This window comes from Hyaena hyaena, unplaced genomic scaffold, assembly GCF_003009895.1.
Source record: "Hyaena hyaena isolate Hyena2069 unplaced genomic scaffold, ASM300989v1 scaffold_271, whole genome shotgun sequence".
NCBI lineage: Eukaryota > Metazoa > Chordata > Mammalia > Carnivora > Hyaenidae > Hyaena > Hyaena hyaena.
The window spans coordinates 1538719-1553533 of record NW_024080902.1 but is presented as its reverse complement, the minus strand read 5'-3'; the positions used below and the strand labels follow the sequence as shown (position 1 = coordinate 1553533).

The window sequence follows — 14815 nt, the reverse complement described above, 5'->3', positions numbered from 1 at the left end:
TAATAAAATAATGTTTTATATGGTCTTAAAAAAAAGTATGATGCATTTCACAAAAATTCTAAATGTGTTGTATAGTTACCCTGTGACATACATTGTTTTAAGCTAAGTAGACCAAACCAAAGAAAACCAAAAAAATCCCCATCTTCCCTGCCCTCCTCTAATTCTGTAAATTACATCTGTACTGAGTGTGACAGAAATAGACACAGTGCTATGTTATCTGATGAGAGTGAACCTCATCTGTGATCTCAGGAAAGATCCTGTTGACAACACCATAAAAAAGAGTCGAATGAAGATGGAAAGGAAGAAAATCTGAAGAGAAATATAGGAATATAAACTTCTTGGAGTCAAGGTCCACGTCTCACATACTTCTCACTCCATATAGTAGCATTATGTACAGGATCAGCACTTGTGGAGAAACTGGAATCCCTGTACACTGTTAGTGAAAATGTGATGGTGTTGCCACTATGGAAAACAGAAGGGAGGTTCCTCAAAAAATTAAAAATAGAACTATCATATGATCCAGCAATTATACTTCTGTGTATTTATCCCAAAGAAGTGAAAACAGGAACTTGAAGACATACCTGTACTTCCATATTCATTTCCACAATGGCCAAGCGGTACGAACTATCTAAATGTCCATAAGTAGGTGAAAGGGTAAAGAAAATGAGTTATATAATAGGATACTTTCAACCTTAGTAAAAGAAGGAAATCCTACAATATGCAGCAACATATGGATGAACGATGACGACTTAAATGAAACAGGCCAAACACTGGATGATTCTATTTATATGAACTATCTAAAGCAGTCAAACTCCTCAAAGAAAGTAGAATGGTGGTTGCCAGGGGCCAGGAGGACGGAGAGATGAAGAACTGCTATTCAGTGGTACAGAGTTTCAGTCATGCAAGGTTAAAAAGCTCTAGAGCTCTGCTGTACAACAATATGCATACAGTTAGCGACACTGTACTGTATACCTCAAAGTCTGCTGAGTAGATTTTTACCAAACACACACACACAAAAGAACAAGTGCTTTACTCTGAAGCATTAATATGTTAATATCTCATGTCAATTTATTTAGAGAAAAGTCCTGAGGCTTTTATCCTAAGGTAAACACTAATCTTCTGACATACTGCACTTGGGTCTGAGGTGCCCAACTATCACAGCTGACCTGATTACAGACCTTTAATTCATCTCTGCTTTCAGGCCCACCTTTTATTTCCCTTCATCTGCTGTACCTTCCTGAAATCCCTGGAGGAACGGGTCCTAAAAGTCAGTTCAGCTATCACTTCTGTTTTCTGTCCTGCAAAAACTTATTGAAACATTTTGTTATTCCTTTTTTTCATTTTATACTGTTATTACCAAAGAGCCTTAGAAACAAAAAGACCCAAACATATGTGTATAGTTCGTTTATTGTCTTGAATGTGAAACCCTCTGTGATTTTTAATATTTACTAGATGATAACTTCCATCAATGAGGTCAGGGATCACATACATCATTTTCATTGCTATAATTTAGGAGTGAGCACTTTCTTACACATAATAAGCCCTAACCATATATTTATTGAATACTTGACCTTTCATCGAACTTAATTTAGTGCCCTAATTTCTTGCTGAAAGAACTCTATTTTCACTTTGCCTGTGTTATCTGCTAACCCAAACATCTGATCTACACTTTTAGAGACCTGTGATAGAGGCCTATGAATACTTACATTAAGTTGTGATAATTTATATTTTATCCCTATCATTATCTTTCACATTTCTATTTCCTTTGCTTAAACAGTTAGCACTGATATCTGTTATTTATTTTGTGAGTAAGTGAGCATTCATTCAACCATAATTTATTAAGCTTCTAAAATATTGGGAACTAAGAGATATGAACATAAATAAAAACCTGCCCTTGTTTTCAGAGTTCCCAATCTAGTTTGAATAGAAACATTCAAGCAAATAATTGCACTACAATGTGATAATCTCTTAACTCCCTATTTTGGAGGCCAAAGCAAATGTCAATGTAATTATCACTATCTCTGAAGCCAGGTAAAAAGACAATGGTTGTGACAGAAGGAAGCTGTTCGACTAGGGAAAGCAAAATGAGGGCCATAATGCCAAATGGACTCAAATTTCATAAGCTATGCAAAGTTTATTGAAAGATCTATCTTTATAGTGAGTTTTCCATTCATGATTGTTGAGATCATTCAGTTACTAACAGTAATGGGTTAGAGACATAAAATGAAGGTTTATTTCTTTAAACTTTTCTCATTAAAAAAAAAATTCCTCTTTAATGATTCTTGATGTTTGGTTGTATTATATAAAGCAAATAATAAAAAATTATAAGACATGAAGAGGTAAAAGATGTTTATACAAAGCGTTAAGAAACCTAGCAGTGGAAAATTCTAACTAGAACAAAAGGAGATAAGGTGGGGAATACATGCACAAAATATGAAGTTAGAAGTCATCAAATGTGAGAAACTAGAAGTGGTTGCATAGGGAAAATCCACAAGGAAATGGTAGGAAATAAAGTTAGACATGTAGGATAGGGTCAAATCATGAAAAATCTTAAAAATTCAGCAAAATTGTTAAAAAATTTCAATGACTCTCAAAGAGGGCCCTGAAAAATTGGTAGCTGGGAAAAGCTTAAAGAGACAACTAATAGGAGAAACAGATGGTTCTTCTACCAGCATATCAAAATATTTGTGGTTTTATTTCTAGTGGCCAATTAACCACTGCCAAGGCAAAGTAACTGGGACAACTCCTCCTGACTGTGACAGCTAACCCTTATTTCCAGCCTTCCTTTTTTTCCTTTTCTTTCTTTCTTTTTTTTAGTTTATTTATTTATTTTTGAGATAGAGAGGGGGAGAGGTAGAGAGGGAGGAAGAGAGAAAGAATCCCAAACAGGTTGTGAGAGAGAGAAACTCAAGCAGGCTATGTGCTGTCAGTGCAGAGCCTGATACGGGGCTCAAACCCATGAGCCATGAGATCATGACCTCATCTGAAATCAAGAGTCAGATGCTTAGCCACCCAGGTGCCCCAACTTTCCTTTTTTCTTGATATTAACTTGTTCTTAATTGCTATCACCTGTATAAAAGCACTGGGTGGTGGTAGGTAGGAATACATATACACACAGAAAAATTTATCCAGAATGGATGGCCTTAGAAAAACTCTGATCAAATACAAATAACTGGAAAATTTTGTTGTTGTTGTTTAAGCAGGGTTGATTTCTTATTAGTCCAAATGCTTATCTAGATGTGAAATTTCTATCGAAGTAGAGAAATATATCTATATACATATATAAATATATATATATGAGTAATAAGACCTTCCTCATACATTATTGTTTAAAGTTTTATGCAATTTCCCTTCTTTCTCCTCATAAATAGCAGTCTCATAGAAGAAAGATAAAGAAATTTTTCCAAAGATGACGTCAAAATGGGTAATAGGCACATGACAAGATGTTCACCACTAAACATCAGAGAAATAATAATCAACAACACAGTGAGTTATCACGTAACATGTACTGGAATGGCTATTTTCAAGAAGACAAGAGACAATAGGTGTCAAGAAGGATGTGGTAAAAAGGGAAACCCTATCCACTGTTTGTGGGAAAGTAAATTGGTCTGACTGCTATGGAAAACATCGAGGATCCTTAAAAAATTAAAATAAGAAAAAAGAAGAGAAATAAATAAATAAATAAATAAACCCTCTTTCCTGAAAAAAAAATTAAAATAAGATCTGCCACAGCATCCAGCGATTTCATTTCTGGTATATACCTAAGGGAAATGAAAAGATTTCAGGGCAATAAATACATTCCTATGTTTACTGTGGCATTATTCACAATAGCCAAGATATGGAAACAATAAATGAATGGATAAAAAAAGATGTGTGTATATATACAATGGAATTTTATTCAGCTGTTAGAAAGGAGACTATCTTGCCATTTGCAACAAGATGGATGGACCTTGTGTATATTATGCTAAGTGAGATGGGTCAGAAAAATAAAAAATACTGCATATTACTTATTTGTAGAATCTAAAAAACTTAAACTCATAAAAAACAGAATAAAATGGTGGTTAACAGGGGATGAGGGGGTGGAGAAATAGGATTGATGTTACTTAAGAATACAAACGTGTAAAGAGCAGTAAATAAGCCATAGTTATCTACTGTACAGTATAATGATTATAGGCAACAATATTGTGCTACAATTATATAATCAATAAATATTGTTACAACAATCACATTAAATAAATGTATCAAAGCAACACATGGCATATTGTAAATTTATACACTACATGTCAAATTTATTCAATAAAAAAGAAAAAGAAAACAGTAGTGGTTTTATTTTACTACTACTACTAGCTACCATCTACAGAGCACTTACGTGCCAGGCACTGTGCTTTATGTAGATTGTTACTAATCTTTTAGGCAATTTTATAGGGCAGGAACTAATCTATTTTATAGATATCAAGGCTCTGATAATTTAAATAATTTACCCAGAAGCAAATGCCACTGCTGTTTGCCCCAAAACCTGTGCTTGGTCTTCTACGTCACACTGATAAGCTAGTTTAAACATAGGTATGCAGTACACTCTTACATATCACAAAACCCTTACACTCATAAGTAGCTGTCTCATAGGGAAGAAAAGACCCAATGGAGGTATAGAAAGGTTAAACCATACCACCAAGTTATCTTGTGTATTAGTAAGGCTAATTCTTGAAAACTAAGAAAGAAAAGGCATATGAAAAGGTCATGACAAAGGGAACCAATATTTGCTAAGGATTATACCAGGTCTCTGTATCTAACTTTCTCACTTAATTTTCACAAACACACTGTAAGAGAGGGATTTTTTCCCATCCACTGATTAGGTAAGTCTCAGAGGAACTGAATAATTTGCTTAAGACCAAACAGCTAGTTAGTAGCAGAACAAGACTTGCTAGCGAGTGGCAGAACAAATCCAAATTCAAACACTATCTAGAGATTAAGTTAGTTGTATAAGCTCAGAAATCCAAGTGTAGGTACTTAGATTTCCTTGACAAGTTATAAATTCAGAAGTCTTTTGTGATATCTCTTCTTCCCCTTCGATTTCCCTTTTGCCCTTGGTCATTCTAGTTGATTCTTCTTATCCCAGAAATGGCTTTATTAATTTAAAAAACCTTATAATTTACCTGTTAACATGAGATGTTTTCCTATGTACTTACTATGCTATACAATTACATAAATCACAGGAAATCATCAAATTAACATTATTACAATTTTTAGCACTTTACATTAAGCGGTTCACAAAGAGTATATTATATACAGTAGGTCAAAACATGACTGTTTCTCATTTTTTTTTTACAGTACCAGGAGTCAAATAATATTTTACATATACATAGCCCTTTACAGTTTGCTGGGAACTTTCACTTATTTAACACATCATAATCCTGTAAACCAGGTAACAAACTTCACAGATGAGAACCTGAGGCTCACAGAGGTTAAGTGAGTTTCCCAAGATAACATAAAAGGAAGCCAGTATCATGATTCCAAATCACTACTTTGTTAACTACAACAGAGCCGTATCTTTGAATCCACAGCTTCTAAGATATATCTATAGCTACCTCTTTATAACAGGTGACTCAGATCAACATCAAAATGGTAACTAGATTTGTCTTGTCTTGCCAGAAACTTAAGACCCTCCTTCTTTATGTTGGATAGTCATTTCAATTTTATAAATACTCCCCCTCTGATGTTACCCTAAAAATGAAAATGCTGTTTACTTGTTTTCAACATTTGGAATCAACCCATAGACAAAGCACATTAAAATTTAACTACAGTTACAAAACAGAATATGAATGTTAGCAACTTTGATCGTATAAAACAAAGGACATATTTAACAAGTTGAAAGGTGGAAGAAAAGAGAAAATTTGAAAGAGGAGATAATATAAGAAGCTTATCTCCTTATATTACAAAATAGGGTTTGTCATATTTGCTGAAATAGGAAATGGAGATTTAAATAATATATTATTTAAGAGTAACAGTCAAAGTCAAAGAAAGAGTCAAAGAAAGATATAGAAATAATAGCATCTCTTAAAAAAGTGGAGGGGAAGAGGAGGAGGAAGTAGTATAATCTTCAGTTGTCATTTATCATACCAGGAAGTAAAAAAGTCTATATAGAGGAGACCACTAGAACTAGAGAAATAGTGAAAAGTGGATGCATCTAGAGAAGTAACTATGTTTTCACTACAAATCTTTCTAGACTAATAGAAACTATTTGTATTTTTTGACTATTTGTATTCTTTGCATAAAATTATTTTTTTCAGAAAAAAGGAATGGGCAGGTATTAAAAAGCAAATAAAACAATATATGTTTCTTTCTAAGAAATACTACCATTATTAGAAATGGGGAGTTGTTATTTGAACTTTTTATCAAAATAGTACATAGTGCTCTAACATTTCAAACTGGGGCCAGTTTCTTAGAACCAACAATGACTTCTTTGTTGTAGAAGTCTGTAAATATTTTCTTATTAATCAATTTTCAACAGCCCTATAAATATTCATTGTCTTTGATGACTGATGCTATTGTGGATGACAGCTATTTCCTGACTCAAACCTCTCACTGTCAGCACAATTTTGTGCTGGAAATAATTTAAATGTGTTGCAACGAGCTGTATGATACCATCTAATTCCTACCACATCTAACTTGCCCTTCTGCAACTCACAGAGAAAATCATTTCTTTCTTCTTCTAAAAGTTTTTAGAAATGTACACAGAGTATAGGAATTACAGTAATATACAGTGCTGGAAAGAAAAGGTCTTGAGATGATAGTACACATTGAACAAGAAAAATAAGAGTATGAAATAAAAAGTATAGAGAAAACCCAAGCCCTTAGAAGAAAAAGTGTTTTTTTTTTTTTTTTTACAAATAGTTTACTGTCAAGTTGGTTTCCATATAACACCCAATGTTCATCCCCACAAGTGCCCCTCTCCGTGCCCATCCCCACCTCCCCCCCACATCCATCAGTCCTCAGTTTTTGTCAGCATTCAAGAGTCTCTCATGGTTTGCCTCTCCCCCTTTCCCCACTATTTCCCCCCTTCTTCTCCCCCATGGTCCTCCGTTAAGTTCCTAATCCTCCTATACGTGCAAACATATGATATTTGTCCTTCTCTGCCTGACTTATTTCGCTCAGCATAACACCCTCAAGGTCCATCCATGTTGCTACACAAGGCCAGATTTCATTGAAAAAGTGAATTTTTAAGGAAGAGAGGTAAAAAGAGAATTAACACACCAGATAAAGAAAAATTGTCCCTATTTGAATATATTCAGATTTATTCAAATTTATTCAAATGCCATCAAGAATGAGTCTAGAAATCAATGATCTGTACTGATCAAAACAAAGTCAGTCAAATTCGCTGGAATAATTTCTGGAGAAAATTTTGGGAAGGATACATTTTCCTAACAAATTTACTAATATTAAAAAGATACAAACACCAGAACTCCTAAATATTATTTTAAAATGAAACAAATATTGGAAGAGAAAGGGAATAAAAAGAGAACCAAGTCAGTACCTCTAAGACTTGAATAAATTGGCTATCTACTTTGGGCTTAAGCACTCTCTTTTATTTTACCACATTGCTAGTGAGGAAAAATTCATCTGGACATGAGAACATTATTTTGGATCTACTATTCCTAATTTTCATATAAATTTAAACATTTAACATGATAGGCTATTTTGGGGTACAATGGCAGAAAATACAACTGAAATACCATATTTACATGATCACAGAGGTGTTCAGAGGATGAAAACAAGAACCTATGGGGCACTACACACATATAAAAGATAGTCATACTGTGAGTGGTACTGGGATGAAGGTGCACGTCTCAAAATTTGTTAAAGGTCATTTTATTTGTAAAAATTCATAAACATCATCATGTACCGTAAACAAGAAAAATGAGATAGTCTAAATCAGAGGAAAATAAAATATATTGATTGTAACATTAAGACAAAAAAGATAGATCTTTTAAGTGTTTGTTTGTTTATTTATTTATTTATTTATTGAGCGAGAGACAGAGGACTAGTGGGGAAGAGGCAAAGAGAGAGAAAGAGAGAAGAAGAAAATTCTAAGCAGGCTCCACACTCAGCACGGACCCCAAGGTAAGGCTTGATCTTCACAACCATGAGCTGAAATAAAGGGTTGGTTGCTTAATCAACTGAGCCACCCAGGCGCCCCAGGATAAAGAAAGATCTTGAAAAATCATATTAGGTATTACATGTTAGACATGACAGACAAAAGTTTGCTATTTTGAAAAAGTACGAAAGAAATTAACATTTTCTTCTGTTCAAAATCTAGCTCTTAGGTTCTCGACTTTGGCTATTCTCATGAAAAAGATGTGACCTCTTCAAAATTTTCTAGTATAATGCTATAAAAAATATATACATAAATAATGTTTTCACATATAAACTGAAATGTTATAGTATATATTCACATATAAACTGAAATTCTATTTCTTTCCAAACCCAGGCTTCTCTTTTAAAGACTGGTGTCTGCTATCAACTCTTAAAAGACACTTCCTTTCCACACACTAACAACACACAGTTACTGGTACCAGAAGCTGGAGATAGTGACAATGACTAAATCTGGACATACACCTAACAAAAAGACAACTAAAAACAAACAAACAAACAAAAAACCTAAACCAAAATCACAGTGACAATGTCCAGGAAAAGGCATTTAAGGAACTTAAAAAGAAAGTACTCTATTTGGACATTTCTGAAATAATATTTGTCATAATGTAAAAAGAACATTATTTTGTAAATGGTATAAATTACATGTAATATTTCTGCCATACAAATAACCTAGAAAGATCTCAAACAAATTTATACCTCAAGGTACTGGAAAAAGAACAAACTAAGCCCAAAATAAGCAGAAGGAAGGGAATAACAAAGATCAGTGTGGAAATAAATGAAATAGAGCCTAGAAAGACAATAGAAAAGATCAATGAAACTAAGAGTTGGTTTCTTGAAAAGATAAAATGAACAAACCTTTAGCTAGAACTATGAAAAAAAACCATGATTAAAATAATTATAAATGAAAGAGAAGACACTATAACTTCTACAAAGGATAAGAGACTACAATGAAAAATTATATGCCAACCAATTAGATAAACTAGAAGAAATGGATAAATTTCTGGAAATATATACCTTACCAAGACTGAATCATGAAGAAACAAAACCTGAACAGACCAATAAGTGAGAGACTGAATCAGCAATCATAAATCTCCCAACAAATAAAAGCCCAGGACCAGATGTCTTCACTGGTGAATTCTACCAAACATTTAAAGATGAAGTAATACCAATCCTTCTCAATTTTTTCCAATAACTGACCAAGAAGGAACATTTTCAAATTCATTTCAAAAGGCTAGCATTACCAAAGACACTACAAGAAAAGAAAATTACTGGTCAATATCGCTGATGAACACAAATTCAACAACCTTCAACAAAATAATAACAAACCAAATTCAAGACTATCTTATTTTTAAAAATTTTTAGAATGTCTTATTTATTTTTGAGAGAGGTAGAGAGACAGAGTGCAAGAGAGAGGAAGACACAGAATCTGAAGCAGGCTCCAGGCTCTGAGCTGTCAGCACAGAGCCAGACATGGGCTCAAACTCATGAACTGTGAGATCATGACCTGAGTCGAAGTCAGAAGCTTAACTGACTGAGCCACCCAGGTGCCCCTTCAAGAGTACTTTAAAAGGATCATATGCTATAATCAAGAGATTTATCTCTGGAATGCAAGGGTGTATTGACATATGCAAATAAACATGATATACCATATTAACAGAAGGAAGAATAAAAATCATGATCATTTCTGTAGATGTAGAAAAAGCATTTAACAAAATTCAACATACTTTCATGATAAAAATTTCAGTAAACTAGGCATAGAAGAAATGTACCTCAATGTAATATAGAAGGCCATATAGAACAAGCCCATTTGCTAACATCATACTCAACAGTGAAAAGTTAAAATCTTTCCTCTAAAGTTATGAACAAGGTTATCCACTCTCACCACTTCTATTACTGGCAGTCCCAGCCACAGCAATTTGACAGTAAGAAGAAAGTACAGGCATCCAAACAGGAAAGGAAGAAGTAAAATTATCTTAGTGCAGATGACATGATCTCAAGAATCCACCAAAAAGTTGTTAGAACTAATCAATAAATTCAATAAGCTACAGGATACAAAATCAACATACAAAAATCAGCTGCTTCTCTATACGCTAACAATGAACTATTTAAAAGAGAAATCAAGAAAGCAATCTCATCACTGTGTTGTTCACCTGAAGCTAATATAATATTATATGTCAACTATTCTTCAAATAAAAAGTAAATAAAAGGAAGCTTTTCTAGGATGTTTATTTCATAAATTTAAAATCACTCAATTATTAAAAAAGAGAAATTCACCTAAAATAGCATTGTAATTAATAAAATACTTAGGAATAAATTTAACAGAGATAAAAACCCATACACTGAAAACTATAAGACACTGATGAAAGATACTGAAGAAGACACAAATGAAGGAAGAGATATCCTGTGTTCTAAAATTGGAAGAATTAACATTGTTAAAACATCTACACTATCACAAGGGATCTACAGATTCAATACAATACTTATCAAAATTTCAATGCTATTTTTCACAGACATAGGAAAAAAACTATCCTAAATTCATTTGAAGCCACAGCAATCTTAAGAAAATAATGAATGAAGCTAGAGGCATCACATTTCCTAAATGCAAGGCTATAGTATTACTATTACAAGGCTATAGTAATTAAAACTGCATGATAATGACATAAAAAAAAAGGTACACAGACCAACGGAAGAGAATAAAACCTAGAAATAAACTCACATACACGGTCAACTAATCTTTGACAAGGTACAAAGAACATAAAATAGGTAAAGGATAGTGTCCTAATGGTGCTGAAACAATTGGATATCCACATGCAAAAGAATGAAACTATATCCCTATCTTATATCACTCACAGAAATTGACTCAAATGGATTAAAGACTTAAATTTAAGACCTAAGACCACAAAACTGCTAGAAGAAAACTTCAGAGAGAAGGCCCTTGACACTGATCTTGGTAATGTTCTTTGGATTTGGCCCCAAAAGCGAAGGCAAAAATAAACAAGTGAGATTGCATCAAACTACAAAGCTTCTGCAGAGCAAAGGAAACCATCAACAAAATGAAGAGACAATTTACCAATGTGGAAAAATATCTGAAAATCATATATATCTAAAGGGATTAGAAACAAAAGAAATTAGAAAGAAAGGAGCTCATATAGTTCAATAGCAAAAACAATCTGACTAAAAAATGGGCAGAAGATCTGAATAGACATTTTTCTGAAAAAGACATACAGATGACTGACAGGTACATATAAAAAGGTGTTCAACATCACTAATCATCAGGTAAAATGTAAATCAAAACTACAAAGAGGTATTACTTCACACCTATTAGAATTGCTAACATCTAAATGTCAAAATATAACAAGTGTTGGTAAAGACACGAAGAAAAGGAAATCCTTGTGCATTGTTGGTGGAAGTTCTTCAAAAAATTCCTCAAAAAGAAGTTCCTCAAAAAATTAAAATAACAAGTACCATAATGATCCAGCCAATCCACTCATGGGTATATGCTTGAAAGAAATGAAATCAGTACCTTGAAGACAAATCTGTACTCCCATTCACAGTATCCAGGATATGGAAATAATCTAAGTATCTGCCAGTGGATGAATGAATTAAGAAAATGTGATATAACCCACAGAGAGAGATCTTATTCAGCCATAAAAAAGATGGAAATCTTGCCATCTGTAACATTATGGATGAACCCGGAGGGCACTATGATAAGTGAGGTAAGTCAGACAGAAGAAGACAAATACTGCATAGAATCCCATGTGGAAACAAAACAGTCTTTTCTAGAAACAAAGAGCAGAACTGTACTTGCTAGCAACTGTACTTGCTAGAGAAATGGAGAGGTCAAATGATGTAAACTTTCAGTTCTATTTAATGTACAGCATGGTGACTATATTTAATAATAAAGTACTGTACACTTAAATTTGCTAAAAGTAGATCTTAAGTGTTTTCACTGTACACACACACACACACACACACACAAATACACAAACACACAAGAGTTAACCATGTGAGGTGGCGGATGTGCTAATTATCTTGATTGTGGCAATTATTTCATAATGTATATATAACAAATCTCATTGTATACTTTGAATATATGCACTTCTATTTGTCGATTAATTCTCAATAAAGCTGAAAAAAATAAGTAAAAAGGGATTCCAGAAAAAAGCTCTTTCTAGATTTTCAACTGGCGACTTTAGCAGACACAACAGAGAAGACATTTAGTTTACTAGATTAAGGAAGCTCAAAAAGAGAGGACCAAATCTATCTTGTAATATTAGTGGTTTTAACCTCTGTGTTTTAGAAAGTAGGTTTACAAAAGTCCAAGTGACAATAAATACTTTAATATGCATGCCAGGCCAAGAAAAAAATGGACTTTTTTTTTTTAAAGAAAGAATGTACATATTTTTGGTCATAAGCAGTAAGTCTCCCTGAGCATTTTGAGAGTCTTCAGGAAAAAAGAATAAACTCTCCATTTTGTACAATTCATTAAAATGATCAGAATCCAGCATTTTAGTACACATAGGATACTAAAAACAATCTTAAACACTTCAAATTCCTAAAATATTTTCTTAAATTTAAAAAACAGATTGAATTATGGTCAGTGTAGCTTTAGTGTTAGTTGTATTTTATTTTTAATGATGCCTTCAAAATTCATTATTCACATTTGACATATATGTTAACTCACTAGAATGTTTCACTAATCATTTCATTTCCTAACTGTATAGAATGAAACAAGAGTATAATGTATCAGGAAAGCTAAAAAATGCCCACTGATTATGTCAGGACCACCAGTTTGGGCCAAACATTTTAATGCTGGTTGTCTCTCCACAGAATACAGGTAAATTACTGAACTGCTATAATATATCCATCTTATACCTTACATAATGCTTTCTGGCATTTTTTTTTTTTTGGCACACTATAAAACTTTATCATAAAACACCTTTGTAATCATATATCAAATTATATGTACATTCACTGTAAATTTTTTAAAATTACATCTTACAAGACATAATTGATATCACCCCTACTTATGTTTGTTTATATGGAAATTTCACATGCATTCTTTCATTTGTTCTTCATAAGAAATCAAAGAGAAACACAAGGAACCAATAATCATGCTTGTTTTACTGAGGCCTCAAATATATTTCTTCTAAGAGGTATTATAATGATATTCTTTGGTATCTTATATTTGTAATTAAAAAAATGATAATTTAAAGGAAGAAGACTTTTTAAAAAATGGTTTTTATCTTTTTCAAGACAGAGAGTGAGTGGGGGAAAGGGAGAGAGAGAGGGAGGGAGGGAGGGGGGGGAGAGGGAGGGAGGGAGAGGGAGGGAGGGAGAGAGAGAGAGAGAGAGAGAGAGAGAGAGAGAGAGAGAATCTCAAGCAGGCTCTGCGTAGGTAAGTGCACAGAGCCCAACATGGGGCTCAATCCCACAAACTACGAGATCATGACCTGAGCCAAAATCAAGAGCTGGATGCTTAGCCAAATGAGCCACCCAGGCGCCCCCAAAATAAGAATAATTATTAAAAGTTATTCTTAGCCATTATAACGTTGCTTCAGACTTTTCTTAAATTTTAAAAGTATTCCTTGGCTTACCTGCTGCATGTAACAAACTAGCTTCTACTCTGTGAGGAACTCTTGGTGGAATTTTCATAGATGCACGTATCTGGTAAAAACTAAAGAAAAATAGACAAAAAAATAATTTCAAAAAATATTTTAAAGTATGCAAAACCCCAATATCCAATTATCTGTATATATTAAATAATAAATTTGGTCTACCTATATAGTTTCCCATAATATTTATTATTGGAGAAAAACAACATATCAGATCCACAGGTCAAATACCAGCATGCAATAAAACCCAAAGGGAAACCAGCATATGTAAAGATGAATGAGAGAAACAAAAGAAATATATATGGTATTTCTTACTTGAAATGAGAGAATGTCATAGCAACCAGAGGAGTTAGTAAGGAATCTAAGACTTTCACTGCTTAATTTGATTTATTCATTTTTTCTTTCAAAAAATAATAAAGATAAATTAAGCAAATTTTGAGAAAATATAATGGTTTTTAAAAATTGGTTTAACACTATAAATTACAAAAGAAAGACATATATTTGGTTTAAAGAATTAAGCATTTTTTCAAGGTCAGAGCTATTTATTTATGTACTTGCTTATTTACTCTACAGGACTTTATAGTATTTATATCTACATATATAAATCAACAAGTCTTTAGTAATAACAGTTTATGTAGAATAAAAAATGACAAGTAAACATAATGTTTGTGTTTTATCATCATTACACTGCAAGTATTGTATATGTGATGGAGGATAAACATATCTATACACACAAGTACACATGAGACACACATTGAATTATTGAAATCTAAATCAAGATTACAAATCAGGATGAGTTTAGATGTATACAGGGGATCTGAATAATTTATTTTTATTTAATAATTTCCTAGATAGTAATCTATATTATTAAATTTGTAAATAATACAAAGATTAAAATACTAAATATATTACCACTATTATTTCTAAGAAGGTATAGCATTGGAGAGAACATATGGTCAGGTCACAAAGCCAGAATTAAAGAACAGTGAGTGAAAGGCTAGTCAATTAAATTTAGAACCTTTAAATTGACAATGTGGCCTTAAAGAAAC

The 14815-nt window shown here is 32.9% G+C and overlaps 1 protein-coding gene across 5 annotated transcripts in view; it reads right to left on the bottom strand.

Annotated features, from left to right (window-relative positions):
* Positions 1–14815, bottom strand: part of FAM135A (family with sequence similarity 135 member A) — a 131524-nt gene that overhangs the window by 93055 nt on the left and 23654 nt on the right. For all 5 annotated transcript variants that reach the window (XM_039245802.1, XM_039245806.1, XM_039245805.1 and 2 more), the window contains one exon: positions 13749–13828. In XM_039245802.1, coding sequence (XP_039101733.1) covers positions 13749–13828 — 80 coding nt within the window. The remainder of the gene's footprint in view (positions 1–13748; positions 13829–14815) is intronic.